This window comes from Wasmannia auropunctata, unplaced genomic scaffold, assembly GCF_000956235.1.
Source record: "Wasmannia auropunctata unplaced genomic scaffold, wasmannia.A_1.0 LD323660.1, whole genome shotgun sequence".
Taxonomy (NCBI): Eukaryota; Metazoa; Arthropoda; class Insecta; order Hymenoptera; family Formicidae; genus Wasmannia; species Wasmannia auropunctata.
Window position 1 is genome coordinate 48,681 of NW_012039230.1, and position 18,198 is coordinate 66,878.

Consider the following 18,198-nt stretch of genomic DNA (forward strand, 5'->3'; position numbering starts at 1 on the left):
AAAAAAAAAAAAAAACGTGCAGACGTGCCGCTAATACATCACTACAGGAAGATAAGACGATTTCTCAAGGAAACTTTTGTATAAAGTATCGTCTGAACGAATCAAAATCTCGATTTGACCCTCATACATTAATGAACGATATAGCCAGAAGATTCATTAAAATGCGAATAATCGCTTATCACTTAAGACAAATATATCGGATGAGGCTGACGCGAGTCATTAAATTTAACAGGCGTGCTCTTTGTCCAACACATTTGATTTTTCGTGTTATCAGTCAGTATATATTATCGGAATTAATGTCGGAATTAACGTAAGCCCGCGAATCGCTCTTTCTCTTCCTTGATACTTTTTCTAGATACGTAGAAAGCCGATATTTACGAGATTAACCGTCGGCTTGTATCTCGATTGAGCTGATTACTGTTTACCAACGTTTACCAAATTCGAAGCCATTGTAGTGCTCCAGATTTCAAAGTTTACAAAAAGAAAAATCATCGCGTGTCTTCGATCATTTTTTACTGTGACAGATCTCGCGATCGAGTCACAGACCGTGAAGCGACGACGACAGTAGGTAATACGCGGCAGAATATGCTGCAGGAACAGACGGTGCACTTTGTGTTCCGTCCGTATTGGTTTCCATTTCCAGTTATTGAAATAGCTCGCGGATAAGTGCGCGCAAACATGCAACAATGCAATTGTTATTCCGGCGAACGGAATTAGGAGCGATAATCCTCGGGGTTTTTCCTCCGTCGCTGCCGCCACATCTTTTCTCGCATTATGTAATGAACGCATATGCGATATTACGCCATCGATAATACCAGAATAAACATCGTGCCCGATCATCTTCCGTGGAGAGGTGCCGCCCGTATAGCCGCGTGACATATGACCCGCGCGTCAGCGCGTGAATCACTTTCTGTTCTTGGTCACCGATAGGTACTCCGTGACATTACTTTCTCGATCTTATCTGTCATTCGGGGAATCGAAGATCGCGCGAGTGCCGCGAACGTCAGCGTGTTATGAAACCTTACCCAACTGTGCTGTGACGTTTAATGTGCCGTCGCGTGTATTTAATATTGCAAAGGAAAAAAAAAGAATGTAAAGGTGCGCGATTGAGATCGAAAGAAATCTCCGCCAAAGCTCGACGCGATTTATTCGCGAGCAATTTGAATTGCTAAGTTTGAATTAAAAATGAGATCACTCGTGCGGAAAATTGTAAAAAGAAAACGCATAAACCGCTCACGAGCGTATCGTTTCCTCGACGATTTATTCGAGAGCGATTGTTTGCACAATTGCGATGTAGGAGCGATGTCGCAAAACTGTGGCTCGCGCTGACGTTCTCTTTGTGAAAACACTAATTCCTTACTTTGCTTTCATCTTTCTCTTTTTTTTTCTTCTTTAAAATTCGTCCTCAATTGGACTTATCGGTCAAAGATATCCGATTTGCCATTCGCGAAACTGCTTATTACCGAATGTAACCGGAATATCATGGCAATGTATACCTCCGCATTACGCACGTTACTCGAAAGAGCGTAATGCGAAATCTGAAAGACGCGATTATAGTTGTCGAGATACAGAAGATACGCGAATCTCCGAATACTCAGGAAAAATTATTGTTCCCGAGAACAATAATTTTCATCAAAAGTGGACTTTCTCATCGCGTAAATATCTATTCTTATTTTTCCGTCGCATCTTGTTCACACCTATAACGGCGTCGAATCTTTATAGAAATCCAATTTAATATTACTTTTAGCGAATTCAGTTGCTAGTGCGCAATTAGTGCACATTAAAACCACACAAATCGAATAAATATGTGTGTATTATTGTATTATTGTACTATTTGGTAAAATATATGCATTTTATCTTTCACTTTTATAATACATTGAGATTAGAGCAATGTATACAACAGTGTCTTAATGTGCGCTGAGTGCGCAATCGAATTTGCTTTTAATTTTGAGTACTAAAAGTACAAAATAAATATAGTCGAATCTCGATAACTTGAACCTCTCTCAACTCGACAACTTGAAAACCTTTATAAGATGAAAATTTTGTTCATTCTCTTCCGCTCCAGTGCGAAAAACCTCTATAAATCGAAATAAAATCGAATTATTTGTCCGATATTTAGACGTATTATTTTATCTCTGCGAACAACTCGAATTTAAAGCCAGATCTCTATACAAGTCGAAGTTCACTTCTATAAATCTTCTATTGTCGCTGCCTTTATATTTCAAAGTTGATTGTAACATGAGTAATAGCCTGGTATTTGTTTTATGATTACATTTATTGTATGTACGCAATAAATAATTCACTAGCTATCAAATATTGAATTTTTGTCCTTTAAAAGCCAATATAATCGGAAAATGATAAACTATCGTACAAAGCCTCCGTAAGTCGAATTTTCATATGTTATCTCTCTTTTACTCAAATTTCGATAAGACGAAAACTTTATAACTTAAAGAGAAAGCTCTTCCCTTGAGATTCAAGTTATCGAGGTTCGACTGTAATTAATCACTATCTTCCAGTATTAAGTATGTCATTTATGTATTTATGTTTGCAGATGAAGGCAGCTTACAGAGCTCTAGACGCATTTTGCGAGCTACCAGATGAAACGCGAGCAAAATACGAACGCGTTTCGCCGGATAATCACGGCTATGTTAAACCAGGCACGGAGAAGTAAGTTGGAAAATTGCATTCTCAAATTGTTCCCGTAATTCATTTCGCCGCAATTCAATTTAATGAATTTAATCTCTTTTATTAACCAATTGCGATTTGTAACTCGATAATGATACAGCATATAGTACTCGAACATTTGCGATTTATATTCTGAAAATAAATTCTAATAAAGTTGATCTGCATTATTACATAATTATATGTTGCTTATAGAGGCAAATTATTTTTTTTTAATGCATGAATATTTATACTTTAAATAATTAGTTTTTGTGCACGTATTTTTTTTTAATTTATGGAATTTGCGTGTTGTCTTATAAATTTTTATCGGCGTTTTATTTAAATTAAATTTATTTTCCTACATGATTAGATTTTCGGACGAAATGGAACTTCGCCACGCTTTCAACGTGACCGGATGTGGACGAACCCTGCCGGAAGATGAGGTTCATGGATTTAGATCAGCGGTGGACGAATTGACACGCGATTTCAAGCAACTGGCCACCATGCTTCTTACCGTAATAATTCCGGATTTGTTTAATTTCATTTCCGTTTATGAATTTAATTCCTGGATTTTCTTGATTATTTTATCTCTTTCTGCAAACATCTTCGCTCTAACGTTATCATTTTAATTCTTTCGAGATTAGAGTTTCCCGAGAAGGGTCTTGTCGTGTGTTTGATCTTTGAATTGCAATTCACAGCGACTTCATTAATCAATGAGAACGGTCTAGTCTTCATGTAGAATCTAATAAACGTTACAAACTTGATTCGGCTGCAGGCTCTGTCCGTGGGTTTGGAACAGTCCCACGACTTCCTGCTGTCCAAGCACGCGCATATACTCCGCCCTGGTAACGCGTCCACCCTGCGTCTCCTCTACTACCCGCCACTCGGTACACCGATACAAGGACTGACCCGATGCGGCGCCCATTGTGACTATGGCACTTTCACTTTGTTGGCACAGGTATGCAGATTGCGGCATTACATTACGCGCCTTGAAACTTACTGTCTGGTGTAGTTCATCCATTAGAAGGCTACAAGATCATAAATAATTTCCTAGAAAATCCGTTTCACGACGCTTTGAGCACGTAACGCATCATAAATTTTACGTATCTTTACAATTTCGACGGAATTTTGATACAGAGATATCTTGGTACGTTCATTCGCGCAATACGGCGCGCAATCGTTTTACGATAAGCGACTCTAACCGTTATTAAATAAAACGTGAAGGTATTTAAAAGCGTACAGAAAAGGTGTTAGGGAGGAATTAAAACATAATGAATTATTACTATTAAACTAATAATTACTATTAAACATTAAAACAGAAGTAACGTAGTGTATCGTGTAAGCTAAGATTGAATGTCAAGTCAATATAAAAGTAACGTTATATTATTATACAATACACATATGCACAGATCGCTACTAATTACGAATGATTATTAATTATATAATTTCTATAAGATAATCAAATAATTTCAGGACTGCGAGGGTGGCCTTGAAATGCAAACTGGCGAAAGATGGGCTAGAGTGGGTCATCTCCCAGGTGCTATATTGGTGAATACTGGCGAGTTACTGGGACACTGGACCAACGAGCAGCTTCCAGCACTCAGACATCGCGTCGTTATGCCGGAACACTGCGGCCGCGGCCGTCATTCCATCGCTTTCTTCGTGCATCCAGACGACAATATTCCCATCGACCCATTAGATACAAAGATCACTATAGCCAACCAAGAAACAACTCCTTGCCGCCTCCAGAAAAAGAAGCGTAGCGTCCTTACAGCATATCAGCACCTTCAACGTCGTTTTCGCGAGACTTACGCGTCCTAATGTGTTGCATGCTGAATATTCCATCAGGATCCACAATGGACCTGGAAAATAAGTCTTTATATGGAGCAAAGAAATAAAATTTCACGGAAATTCGAAAGAGATCGATTTTACGGACAGTGAAATTAAGATTAACACAAGCTACGTGTTTTAGTGTTGACCAATTATATTTTGCTGTACATTGCTCGATATATATTACAAAAAATATATGCTTAAAAAATGTTACATAGAATATCCATTCCATTTAAGGTAAACGAACACAGGAAGGATAAGTTGTCGATATTTTTAATTCTGATAAATCTTAATGACATAGCTTGGATGTCTTAATTTCACGATTTTCGTTCAAGAATCAGTATCTTCACGAAGCAAAATTATGCAACTGAATGTTAAAGAAAGGTAACAGAAGAATGTAAAAGAAGATTACGATTCTCAGGCAATATAATAAATAAATTTGTACTTAATTTAAAAATTTCTGTTATTACTGAACCAAATAACTAACTCGAGTGAAGAGAATAGATGATTGTTTTGCTTCATTTAACCTTGCAATCTTTAAAACCATTTAGAATCCGGGATCCCAGTCAATTTCCTGCGGTTTCTGATACGTCTGGTAACAAAATAAAACGTCCCCGACTTTGAAAGTTACTGTGGGATCTTCGAATTTCAAATCGCATTCCATATTGATCTTGATCCACATTGTACTTGATAAGTAAATGGAACATTTCATTTCTTTTTCAGAATTTTCAGTTTTAGTTAATTAGTCAAGTATTTTTTTTATCGGTATAGAGGATTTCCTGTAAGAAAAAAAATATTATATAAACATAGATCCTAAAGTACCTTACTAGAAAGTTGTAATAAAAATATCTAGAAATCTACAGGAAGTAGGTCCTAAAACTTTTACTAAAAAGTTGTAACAAAAATATTTAGAAATCTACAAGAAACAATTTTTCTATAAAAGAATTTATATATTACCACTCATATATTACAATTAAACTGATGTTAAAAATTGTTTCTGTTATTTCTGAAACAGCATATGGATTTTTATATGCCACGATTGTTAAGAAAATCGATAACGCTGCTCCTCGTAAATATAGCTCAGTCAGTGATAAATTGCATTTCAATATTACATAAAACTTATATATTAACATAAGTTATGTAAGAACAACTTATGTTAACATGCGGACAGCAATTTTAAATGCAAACTTAGATGAAAAATTGTTTCCCGCAGATTTAATATTTTTACTATAACTTTTTAATAAAGCATTTCAGGACCAATATTTATATAGTATTTTTTTCTTATTTGGATTAAATATAGAATTGTTTTATTATTATTAGGTTTAATTCTTAAAAAATTAAAAATAGTATCACTTGAATTTTATTTTAAACTTGACACATTCAACTATAATTTTACTCTTTTAATTTGATACAGCAATTTTTTTTCGAGCTCGAACGCGTAGACTAGTTATTTTTCTGATCTCTTTGTAAAATTTACCTTTTTTAAAAAACCTTTTTTCTAATTTTGTATTGTAATAGCTATATATACATGAGATTTTTTTTTCAAGTCTTGATTAACTTAGGTTGTGTTTAGACAAACGTCATTTAAATTATTTAGCACGATTTATATAAATATATGGATTTATATAAATCTCGCGATTATTAGTTGCTTTCTATACATTTGGAAACCTTTGTATATAAATTCCTATCTTTCTTTCATATCTACGTTTCTGCATTCTATTAAACTATTTCCTTTTGAATCTTTATATTTCTTTCTCAATTAACTTACACTTGATCTCAATTCTTTTTTCTTTTAATCTGTCCATAAATTTCTACATGTATAATTTTAACAAAAATATTTCTCTTATGCTTCCTATCTAAATTTATTCTATATTTTTTTAAATTCCTTTAAGCATTCCTTCAATGTTTTATTAATCAAATTCTTAATAATCTTTTCTTTACGGCAATGCTAGAAAAACGTCCGAGCTTCTCGATCGGCATCGCTATTTTATCGATGATTTGTGCATATATGCGTGCGACATTGATGTGTAGTAATGTGTTTATATTTAATACCATGTCAATATCGCACATACATCGTAACAAATTTCGTGCAAAATTTCTCGAATATTAAATCTAAATCTAATTCTACTAAATGTTGTTTTTTCATGTAATCTATTAGTTTAATTATTGTAGTTTCATTAGTCGAATTGCATAGCTTTTACATCAAGCACATCTTGTTAACAATTCTAGTCGCTGCATAGAACTAAGAAATGGTAAAGATCTGAATTATAAAAAATTTTTTTTATTTTAAATTACAAGCGTTCGACACGTACTAATGCATATACTTTAATTCTGGATTTTCAAATCTATTAAAATAATACGTAGAAATCTTTACGCAAAAATTATTGTGTTTAATCGATAAAACAAATAAGTCTTCAGTAGTTCGTATAACTTACTCTTCTTCTCACTTCTCTTCTTTTGTGTTTTTTTCTCTTTCCTAACTTATACATATATTCCGTTCCCATCATGGCGATCGTTTTATGTTCTCTTATAAAATCATCGATTTTTCCATGCAAGAATTAATAAATCCCATTTACTATTTCTTTAAAGACTTAAAGAAAATTCCTACATTTTCTCATTTACTTCCTTCTCTATTAATGCTATATCATCTTAATGTTTTTGCGAAAATTGGAAATCCAAGATTACGAAAAAAATTTTTTCTTCCACTGAAAAAAAACTTACATATTCTGCAATATAAGCTAGTCCATAAATTCGTATGTACTCATTACACAGATATTTATAATTATTTTTTTATAAGTAAAAAATATTCTAATATATAAAAAATATTTCTAATTAATACATGTATATTGATCTATACTAATATATTTGACTCATAAATTTTTAATATTTAGGATGAAAATTAAAGATTAACGAAATTTTAACAAAACTTTAGTTATATAATACATACATATATATAATTTAATCGTAAAAACGAAATAAAAGATACGAAAATTAAAAGATTATGATAGACAATGACCATGTTCAGCAGACAAAGCAGATCAGTGAGCGCTTACTGATCAAGACTGCTGAACGTGGCCAATGATCTTCCTTAATCTCTTAAAAAAAATCGTTGCTATATTTATTTAAAAAAAATCAATATTTTTAATTTACAACATTAACTAATAATGTTTAAGCACTATGGGTGTGTATGCAGCTATAGCTTATCATTTCGCGGAAACTCACTAATTATTGAGAATTCTGGCTCTGTTTTCAATAGTTCTATAGTTCCTGATAGATTAAACAAATAGTTGTAGCCATTAAAAAAAACACACATAAGTACAATATAAATTGAGACGTCAAGTTCACGTAACGTCTCATTTTGTCCTGCGAAATTTTATATAGCAGATTTATGTAGGATTTTGAAAGATTTATAGTTCTATATGAGTTTTAGAAAGAATTCTGGCCATAAAAGTTACTTTCTTAATACTTTAATAATTTTTATCCCACAGAAAATCGTATTTATGGGAATGCTAACTTATTCTCTGACAGCTCTGTTAATTCTATGATAATTCTCGCGTAGTTCTAAATGTGTCTAATCTCTTTCTAGAGTTCTGATCATATACACAATTTATTAATTTTTATTACGCGAGAAAGCCACATTTACAAGTATGAGTGAAACGTCTAATTTTCATTAGCGCGCAAAATTTTTATCAGCGTCGAGTACGCTGTTCTTCGAAGACTTAAAAGAAGCACTCAGAATCATGGTATTTCAATATTGTTATTATAAAGATCCGCACATTTTGCAAAATACATAAATTCAATTCATCTTAAACTTATAAATAACATTCGCCAACGCGCACTAGGCGCCATTCGCCATTTTTTCAAATGAGATTTAAAAGAAACAAATATATATAAAAAAAAGAAAAGATACAGGGCTACTTTACTCGCAGATAAATATATTAATAGGATCAGAATTTGTGATTAGAAATCATTATTGTACACAGACTTCTATAGAATATCTAGATCGCTAACGTAGCTATAGTTTGTTACTATGTTTACCTATGTCACATCATAAATCATATACAGTGCTTCATAAATCACATACAGTATTTTATGAAGTAGTGTGAATTTAATAATATTGGTTAAACTTTTGACGTTTTTGAATGTAATCTATCACTAGGTACTGATGTTCGCTATCGCCTCTCTCGAGTTACTTGGCTTTATTTCATTTCTCGGAGCTAGTGATTTAAGATATTCTATAGAAATCTGTGTTATCGTTACGGCCACGGTAATAAATTTCATACGCGAGGTTGAACTTCCTTCATTTGTTTAGAACATTTTTCTTTCATCAACGAAGCTCTGCATTTCACAAAATGCAAATCGCTATTTATATTAATTTATAGTAAACTATAATTTGCGCGAGTTTCAGTTTGACGTTACATTTGCTGATCCTAGAGAATAAAAAGTCCATCGTGTCTTATAAATTATTTGAGGCTGTACCGTCGCTAAATCAGCGGTTTTTCTCCTCGAGCCCGTGCTATTCGCAATCTCATTCTTAAACGTAAAAATTGCGCAGATAAAAACATATCGATTTGCATGCCGCGATGCAGTTCAAATAAGTCGTTGCTTTTATATAAATGTACTTAATATAACAATTGTCTACATCATAGAAGGGACTCAAGTCCCAAAATAATGTTGCTAATGATGGTTACACAGCCTTATTCCTACATATTTCTCATATTTCTAGGAGAATTCAGTTGATACATCATAAAGTCGCGATTTTCAAAAATAACAGAGATACTTTCGCATCATCACATTTTATATGCGACGCACATTTATTTTATCTTCTCTTTTCCACGTTTATAATTGTACTGTGTCTCTCTCTTTCTCTCTCTCTCTTTCATCTTTTTCTGCAAATTGGTCCTTTCCATGCGATTGTACGTAAACAAATAACTACTCGCGAGCTGACATCTCTCTCTCTCTCTCTTAATGTTATTAAGGACTTCGAATGCGCTGAACAAACGTTATTAAATGTTCGGGAATAAAATTCAAGAGGAGAGTGATTCTTTTCGGTTTGAACACAACTCACAAGTATTCTAAAATATCGAAGCATGCGGACATGGGATCACGATGAAGTACAACTCGCAAATTTAAATAGTTGCAAAGAGTCTCTCCCTGTAGTAGTCCAAATCGGGATCTCTTAAAACTATTGGTAGATATACCCAGAATGTTAGAAAAACAGCGAAATAGCTAAAGATGTTTTTCTCCTATAAAAATGCCGTTTTTGAAGATTTATAGATATTCTTATATTAATTTTGGCGGCTTACATTTGAAGCGCGTTCTTCCAGTTACTTTTACTTCATTACAAGAAATAACTTTTATAATATAATCTTTATGTTTTTCTAATAAGAACGCAATAAAAGAAAGTGCTCATTTATTTGAATACTTATAATTTACCAACCTTTTTATTAAAGATAATAAAAAAATAATTCCACGTCTCAGATAATATTTACAGTATAAACAAAAAATGAAAATAAGCTATAGCATTTAATTCTATACGCAGTAACGATCTTGTGATTATTCAACACATTCCTCTTTTTTGTTCATAAAAAAATAATACTTAGTTTTGGGGAACAATTTTTGCGATTTTCTAAATTATTCTGTTCTAAGTCAAGAAGCTGTTACATTACGAAGTACAAAAATATACTTTTGATAAAACCGATTTCGTTGAGATCGGTTCAGGAGACAGCCAATTATTGATTATTACACACACACGCACACATACATACATTAGTGAGTCGTCGTTTAATTCTTTTCAATTGTTAAATTTGCCGAATTAAACAATCAAAATATCAAAATTTTTAGTACACACTTTCTTGTTAAACGTACATATACATATTTTATATGTACAAATATGTATATACATATATATAAAATTTGAATTTATGTACGATGTTTTACATGCATTATATTTAATATAATAAATATAAAACAACGTATATATATTTATTATTTGTATTATTGTAATTGGATATCAAGACTACCTAATGATAAGATATTAAAAGAACGACTTACTAACTGAACATTTTAAAAAAAGAGAGGCTTTAGATCTCGTTCACATTATACATACAGTAATAATCCAAGCAATCCAGCTGCGTTAGTTTTTCCTCGAAATCAACAAACAAGCATTTTCCTGGACAAGCATTGACTATCTGATTAATAAATAATGTACTTTGCGCAAAAAGTTATTTATATTTAATTTTTTTTAATTTTTCTTTTTTTTCGTATCACGTCTATAATAAATCTTTGAACGATTGTATTTTTTAAACTGCAAATTAATAATAATTGTTATACGTATTACTTTAATTGTTATATGTATAACTTCCAAATTCCTAATCGTTTTTGGGATTTGCATTATTTATTTCAAAATTTAAAAACATACTTTGCATAACAAACTACAATAACATATCCTTTAAAATATAAATCGTAACCATCTTTTCAAACACATAATCAAACCATAGAATATTTTTCATTATTAATGATGCTAAAAAATGATTTCGCTCCAATGTAATATTTTTTTCAACAATTACTGAAGCAAAATTATATTAAAATTGAAATTGACTATTTAAATTATGTCATTATAAACATTTCTATTAAAATTTTACGGAATGTTTGAACTGAGTGCGGTTGGATTGTTATCGTACTTATAATGTGAAAATTTTGTTATGAAAAATTTTAGTAGAAATTCTCCGATTACTTTGTAAATAATACGAGATGATCAGTTTTACATTCTATAATGAAATGCTTCTTTCTTCTACAGTAACGTTTACCTTGCAATAATTACATACTATTCCGGCTTAAACCCACCAATTCTTCTTAATTATAGACAATACCGCTGTATACCTAATGAAGCTGGGCAAAACGTAGGTTCATACATTTCAATTATAAAGCAAATCTTGTAGTTATTATCTGACTTGCACAATCCATCAATTTATCTAACAAAATGTGCTGAATATCACCGATCTCGCGTATGTCAATCACTACACTGAATAATGCTTTAATGAATCTTCGATAATTTAAAGACATCCGGACCATCACACGATCACACAATATTTAACAACGTTTGGAGACATACCGCCATTTTTATCCAACTTTGATACTCATTGTCAGTTCAATCCAAGATGAATTTCAATTCATTTTTGTGCGTAGAAACAATTAGGCAGCGTTCAGAATTTTCGTACACTTAAAAATTATTTAACATTACCTTTGTTTATCAGACCTCATTTGCCGCGAAATATTGGAAGCAGATTGATTACTAGGTAGACGGATCTCGATTAACAAGCGTGAATTCGTGTTCTTAAGCGATCACATTCGTCGCCGTAATGGGTAAAAACAACAATCAAATCCTATTTATACTTATTTTCAGAGTGAATATATATATATATATATATATATATGTATATGTATATATTCTATATACTTATTCAAAATCAGAGAGAATTTCAACATTTAACAAATTATCATAATATTTCATTAAAAAATTCTTATTTTTTTTACAAAATATAGAGTAAAAAGAATTAGATTTATCATATTACATCAATTAATCTAAATAAAGAAAAATTTAATAAATTTCACTGCAATAAAAGCCCGACATTTCGGAACTTAGTAATAACTTCATAACTTCGTAATTACAGGTACAGTGAAATGAGAATTATAAGAGATACTGAAACTATTATTTAAAACGACATTCGAGAAAATGATCTCTAAGTAAGACCATTGCATGAAAACTGATAAATCAAACTGTACGTAAACTCAAATTGTAGGTATCTAGCTTCGATCGCGAATAAGTTTCTTGACATTTCCATAGTCGACTAAAGCTGATAAATATTTTTTGACATTACACACGTAGTACCGTTACTCGATCTATGATCACATTCGCAACAATTTTCACAGCCTACTGATTAATCCTTAACGATCCACTTTGCTATCTTGCTTATCTTGGATTTGGAATTTATTGCGAATGCTCAAAAAGTATAAACTTTTCAATACACAAAAAAATTGCATGAGGCAGTTGTGGATCATTAACAATTAAAATATCGACTATCGAAGTGTCTTCGGTAAATAATGCCTTCAAATATCAAAGAATTTGACAAGCACTGCACTGTAACAATCATAAAATCACAAATAATGTTCGTTAGATATTTGCGCGATGCTAATCAAAGCTGTCTTAAAGACATATCGATTCAGAAGAACTCGGAAGTGTTTCATAAGTGTCTGAACTGTAATCGTCAAAAATGTATCTCCTTCCCCTTCTTTCCTTTCTGTCCGCGAGGCGCGATGCCTTTTGTTTCTTCATGACTTCTTTCTATTGAATAAAGTTCTATCTATTTACATCAAAGCCCTTGGTCGCGTGACGACACAGCTGGGCAGCAGCTGTAGACCTGGCTATCACGAGAGTACGGGAGCGACTTCAGTCGCGTCCTTGCAGTCTTGAATGGATAATTGAGCGATCTCGCTCACCATCTCTTCTTGAGCCTCCTTCTTCAGTATCGTATATTCCTGTTGTTCCTCGTTTCCACACATCGCTTTGCCATTAGTCGACCTTGTTTGGCCATTCGCCTTTTTTTTACTGGACGATTCCTCTCCAGAGGAATGATCTGCGCCTGGGTTTATCTTGAATACACTTTTGATAATGCTGTTCATCGTCGGCTGTGAGCGTTTCGGACTCTCCGAAGAGTTATACTTATCATCTTTGGTCGTTGGCGCTCTTCGTATTCGTGCATTACCTCTGACAAACTTATTGGCATTCTTCTGTACAGTCAATTGTTGTGTAGCTGGCACTTCCGTCTCTTTACTTTCCATCAAAGATATTTTATTGGATTCTAGTTTTACAAAATTCTTTTCCTCACACGACGGCGCTTCACCGACGGTATGCGCTACGAATTCTGGACTACAGACATCTTCTTTCTTCAGATACATATATTCAACCACAAGTTCATCGCTCTTTTTCAGATCCTCGTCTAAATCTGTCACCGGGATAATTTTCGATTCCTCTGTTTTTTCTACTGGAGCTTTATTGCTCTCTGCATGATTAGTTGTATCTTGGCGCTCCGTTGGCATTTCTCTTTGAAGAACTTTAACGGGACTCTTCGGCTTTGCGAAAGATTGATCTTCCTTACTTTGGCAATTTGTACAAGAAGTGTGCGTCGGTGAATTTGCCTGTCTCTTAGTAGAATTGTTTTTCTGAGCTACTCCCATATGCGGTCTATTTGCTCTATGCGCATTGTTTTGTACATTAAATGGCCCAGATTGCTCAGCATACTGCAACTGTACGTGATTGAAGTGTATTTGTGACTGTTGTGGTTGTGATTGCATCCTATGAATATCAATGTGCATTGCATTATCCATGTGCGGCGGCGGCGGCGGTGGTGACGGTATTGGCTGTTGTTGTTGTTGTTGCTGCTGCTGATAAGTAGTGTATGGCTGAAAAGGCTTCGGAGGATTAATAGCCGCAGTGGTATTTGCTGGTCCATATGGCAGATTTGAATTTGGATGCATATACTTCGTATTCACATACTGCGGCCACGTTTGCCTCGGTTGAAATTGGTGCTGTGCCGCAATAATATTCTGCACAACTTGACTATCCCTGCCGCGCTCGCGATAATTGTAGAGATCGAAGGCAATTCGATGATCGTTGTTGGAGGAGTATTGCGTCACGATATGTCCAGATATGAAGATAGACTCGTTCTTGGAAATTACTGAGCTCTGAGGCTGATGCCCGTAGCCCTCATGCATATGCATATTTTCGTTGTTAATAGTTCTGCCATAGGCGACACTCGAGTGATACTGCGGCGGTTGTGGTATGTACTCTTGTTGCTGCTGCTGTTCGGGATACTGAGGAAATTGCGATATCGGAGGTTGAACATCAATCCAAGTTTCCTGCTGCGGCGGACGTTGCTCGTTGTCGCGTATGGCCAGCACTGCATTCCAGACCTCCTTCAGCTCGCCCGTGATGTCTCGATCTTTCAGTATCGTGTAATTACGATTAAAGACTATCCCTGCATTCATCGCCTCTATGAAGTCTAATAGTAACTCGATAAAGCTCGTACGCTTCTGTAGAACACAATAATTACAATAAAAATTATAGACACTACATTGTGCTGATTTCGAAAATTAATAACAAGGAAGATATTTGTTAGTAAAGAAACTCTACAAGAATCTTTAAGAAGATTTTATTTACCTTTATATCCTGAGCGTTCTTGCCGCTCATTCTTAGGACTTCCGGATTGGCCATTACAGCAAACACTATGGCCTCCGTCTTTGTGCGAGGCGGTGGTAATCTCATACCACCATAAAGTGGCACAGGCAGTGAAGGTCTACGTGGCATTGCAATTTTGTCCCAAGACAGTACGTTTACATAACACGGAGCAGTAGTGCCCTACATCATTAACATTTATATAATACTCATGCCATTGATTCCTATAAGTTATGTAATCAACGATTCTTGGAGTAACGCTACTGTTATCACAATACCTGTATAAAATCCTGTATACACATGTGCGGCTGTGGTGGATTCTTAAAGAGTCGCGCTCCATTGCGTGATTTCATTCTGGGTACACTAGTTTCTGTCATTTTGCAACTGAAAAGTTAATTCGATTCAATAGCAAGAATCCCACACGTGTCATTCAATCTATGCTATCAAAATGCTCAAAATGTATATATTCTTGTTTTTTGTACGAGTATCGGGTTTAGGTTTACAACTGTTAGTGCGTTTACAACAGATAAGGAAACAGCAATCGGCTTGCCTTTCAAACTCGTCTAAGCAGACACGATCTGCTGTACAGATCGGAGTTTTGTAGATCTTCAAAGCAACGTGTAGGGGGAGTAAAAATGAGCGACTGGTTTTCGAAACTATTTTCAAATTTATACAAGCCTGTTACGAAGATCGAGCTATCGAAAATCTCTGGAATACCTGAGAACTCTTGTCTCTCGCGATCGTTCTAATAATTTATAGTACCGCGTGCGCGAGGAGTCTCAGAAGGATAAGAGTTATTAAATTGAAAACACTTCGCTACCAACATGGCGCGGCGGAAGGTCAGACTCGCGCATGTTATGACAGATGCGGCCGCGCAAAACCTCGTGGTGATCGCGATCGCTACGCCGCGCGGCTCTCGCGAAACGAATCGACGAGCAATTATGTAACACATGAGGGAAAAGGGGGCGATTCCGCGAGCTCAGATCTCTCGGTTGGATCGAGGTCGTTTCAAAAGGCACGGTCAAGGTTACATGTGCCCCCTGTAACATAACCTGTCAAAAACCGCGTCGGAGTCGCCGAGACGCGGCGGAGGGGAAGAAGGGTACGGCACGTAGCGTCTCTTCTCGTAGGAACTCACCTCGATGACAGTGTTTCACTCGCGAGAAAACAATCTCAAGCGGCCGTAAACTCAACGCGAAACATTCCCGAGGAGGGGAAATTGTTTCAAGGCAGACGAACCATTGTTCCTTTTGTTTATTATCTTCCCGGGGACTGCACGGCGCACGGCGCCCGCCCGATCGACACCTCACGCCCTCGCCAGTAGCCACGACCGCCACACGAACTTTCGTCACCCGTTGTTTCAATATGGCATGCGCCGCGGCCCGCATGCGCGCGCCTCATGCGCGGACATTTAAGTTCCGATTACACAATAGGCCTGTTCTTTACAGCTAAACTGGCTGCACTAGTTTACGGTTTATCTTTCTCTTTCCACATTGGAAGAAGAAAGGTATAAACTCTGAACTTGCTGTTCTTTATTGCTAACACCGACGAGATACTCTTAAAGACCGACAGCCCTGGGCAAATTTTCGTGCCAGCAAATGGGCCCGGTGGGCCCGGAGGTAATTGCAGAGTGTCGTTGTTATCAACTTTTGACATAAATTTGCGATTTATCTGAATAATACATTATTAAGATCATAATTTTTATTATATAAATAAGTAGCTTTATAAATAAGTATGAATACTTATAATGCTATAATATCAAATATATTGCCGCAAAATTACATTTTTTTTCCAACTGTTTTATCATCTCTCTGGATAATCAAGCTCGTGTGGTAACTATAAAAATGCAGTTTTAAATAAAATTAACTATTTGCAAGATATAATATATACATATGAATTACAATGTACATGTCTAAAAAACATTGATCTATTAATAAATCATAAAATTAATGTTATATTATTGACTAATTGCTTCAATTTTAGCAATTACTAAACCTGCCACGCTAAGTCCCGTAAGGGTATCGGTCTTTAAGAGTATCTCGTCGGTGTTGCTGAACTCAGTTCAGCAATAAAGAACAAGCCTAAAGCCCTGTGTCCGCAATACTAGAAATTGGATCAATTTTTCGAATTGAGAAAGATATAGCCCATAAAATTGCTGCTTTTCCGTAAAAGCTGCAAGTTGATTGGCTACACAATTCTTGGTCTGAGAACTTGGACCGATTTCTAATATCGTGGACATAAGGCTTTAAATGTAGACTACGTTCGTTTGGCGCTACGGCGTTTATAATTAGCATCTTTGTTTTTGTTTAACATTTAATGAACAACAAGGATGAAATGATGTGAGTGCGGTAAGCGCCAAAGCGAACGCAGCCGTAGTAAGCCTTAAGGTCTATCTACAATGAGAGTAGTAAGTCGTAAGCCATACAAAATTGGCCAATCATAGTCGATTATTCTTCTCGTATTCGACTGTGATTGGCCAATTTCTTACGGCTCACGACTTACTATGCTCACTGTAGATGGACCTTTAAACCGTAAGAAACGGACCAATTGCAGTTGAATTTGAAGAGAATAATGGATTATGATTGGTCAATTTCGTACGGCTTAAGGCTTACTACATCTATTGTGTTTTGAGACTAAAGGCGGGAGCACAGGCTTTTACATAACGCTGCATATGACGTAAGGCATAAAAGAATCAACCAATCAGAGTATGAAATGAAAAACTTTGATTGGTTGATTTTCTTATACCTTATGTTTTATGCGTTATATGCAGCGTTATGCAAAAGCCTGTGCTCCCGCCTTAAGGCGGCTAGACAAATGAGAATCTTATGTGAATCAATATGGCGACTTTATGCTGGCTGCTCATTGGTCTCTTTAGATACGTATGCAACTTCAAATATGTAGGCACTATTGTCCCTGTGTGTACGTACATACATACATACATACCACTGGTGAAATTGAAAAGTCTGTTTTATCGACCTCGTGCGAGTTCAGCCGGCCGACCTGCCAGCATCGCCTTAATAATATATACTAGATGAACGCGTTCGTCGACAGATGTCATGCGCAGTCCGCGGCAGTCGAAATTAGATCGTGGTCGTTGCTTGTTGTTCGCGATGTATGCAGTTTATGCATATCGCTAATCACTATATGTATTATATAATTCTTTTATCGCCAATGTGACGTGCTGTGCAATCTGTGTTGTGGTCAGCAGGTGTGACGTTGCCTTTCTTCAACGGCGGTGTATTTTAGCTCATTTGTCTGAATTCGCGTAACTGGTGCATCTTATTTTATATCGCTGCAACTATTGCGGCAACGTTCACGCTGCTCAGATTGCCGTGTGAACGAACACAAGCGATTGACTCTTGCACAGTAGTGTGTGTTGTGTGTGCGCGCGCGCGAGCGAGCGAGCGAGCGAGCGAGCGAGAGAGAGAGAGAGAGAGAGAGAGAGAGAGAGAGAGAGAGAGAGAGAGAGAGAG

The 18,198-nt window shown here is 35.3% G+C and overlaps 2 protein-coding genes across 2 annotated transcripts in view; one reads left to right on the forward strand and one right to left on the reverse strand.

Moving 5' to 3' along the window:
- LOC105460358 (UPF0676 protein C1494.01-like) overlaps positions 1-4,992 on the forward strand; it is a 22,077-nt gene extending 17,085 nt beyond the window's left edge. The window contains exons 3-6 of the mRNA XM_011706803.1: positions 2,552-2,667; positions 3,032-3,176; positions 3,437-3,619; positions 4,135-4,992. Of these exons, the coding sequence (XP_011705105.1) occupies positions 2,552-2,667; positions 3,032-3,176; positions 3,437-3,619; positions 4,135-4,482 (792 nt within the window). The 3' untranslated portion in view covers positions 4,483-4,992. The remainder of the gene's footprint in view (positions 1-2,551; positions 2,668-3,031; positions 3,177-3,436; positions 3,620-4,134) is intronic.
- Positions 4,993-11,248: 6,256 nt separating this feature from the next.
- Positions 11,249-16,058, reverse strand: LOC105460359. Its single transcript, XM_011706804.1, has 4 exons — positions 15,864-16,058; positions 15,004-15,109; positions 14,711-14,908; positions 11,249-14,583 (listed from the first exon to the last, which is right to left on the reverse strand). The coding sequence occupies exons 2-4, from the start codon at positions 15,100-15,102 to the stop codon at positions 12,919-12,921; spliced, it is 1,962 nt and encodes a 653-aa protein (XP_011705106.1). The 5' UTR covers positions 15,103-15,109; positions 15,864-16,058; the 3' UTR covers positions 11,249-12,918.
- Between the last annotated feature and the right edge of the window lie 2,140 nt (positions 16,059-18,198).

Coding starts and splice junctions, on each gene's coding strand:
- LOC105460359 (XM_011706804.1), bottom strand. CDS start 15,102: ATGACAGAAACTAGTGTACCCAGAATGAAATCACGCAATGGAGCGCGA. Junction 14,909..15,003: donor GTATACAGGATTTTATACAG/GTATTGTGATAA, acceptor TTAATGATGTAG/GGCACTACTGCTCCGTGTTA. Junction 14,584..14,710: donor AGAACGCTCAGGATATAAAG/GTAAATAAAATC, acceptor TGTGTTCTACAG/AAGCGTACGAGCTTTATCGA.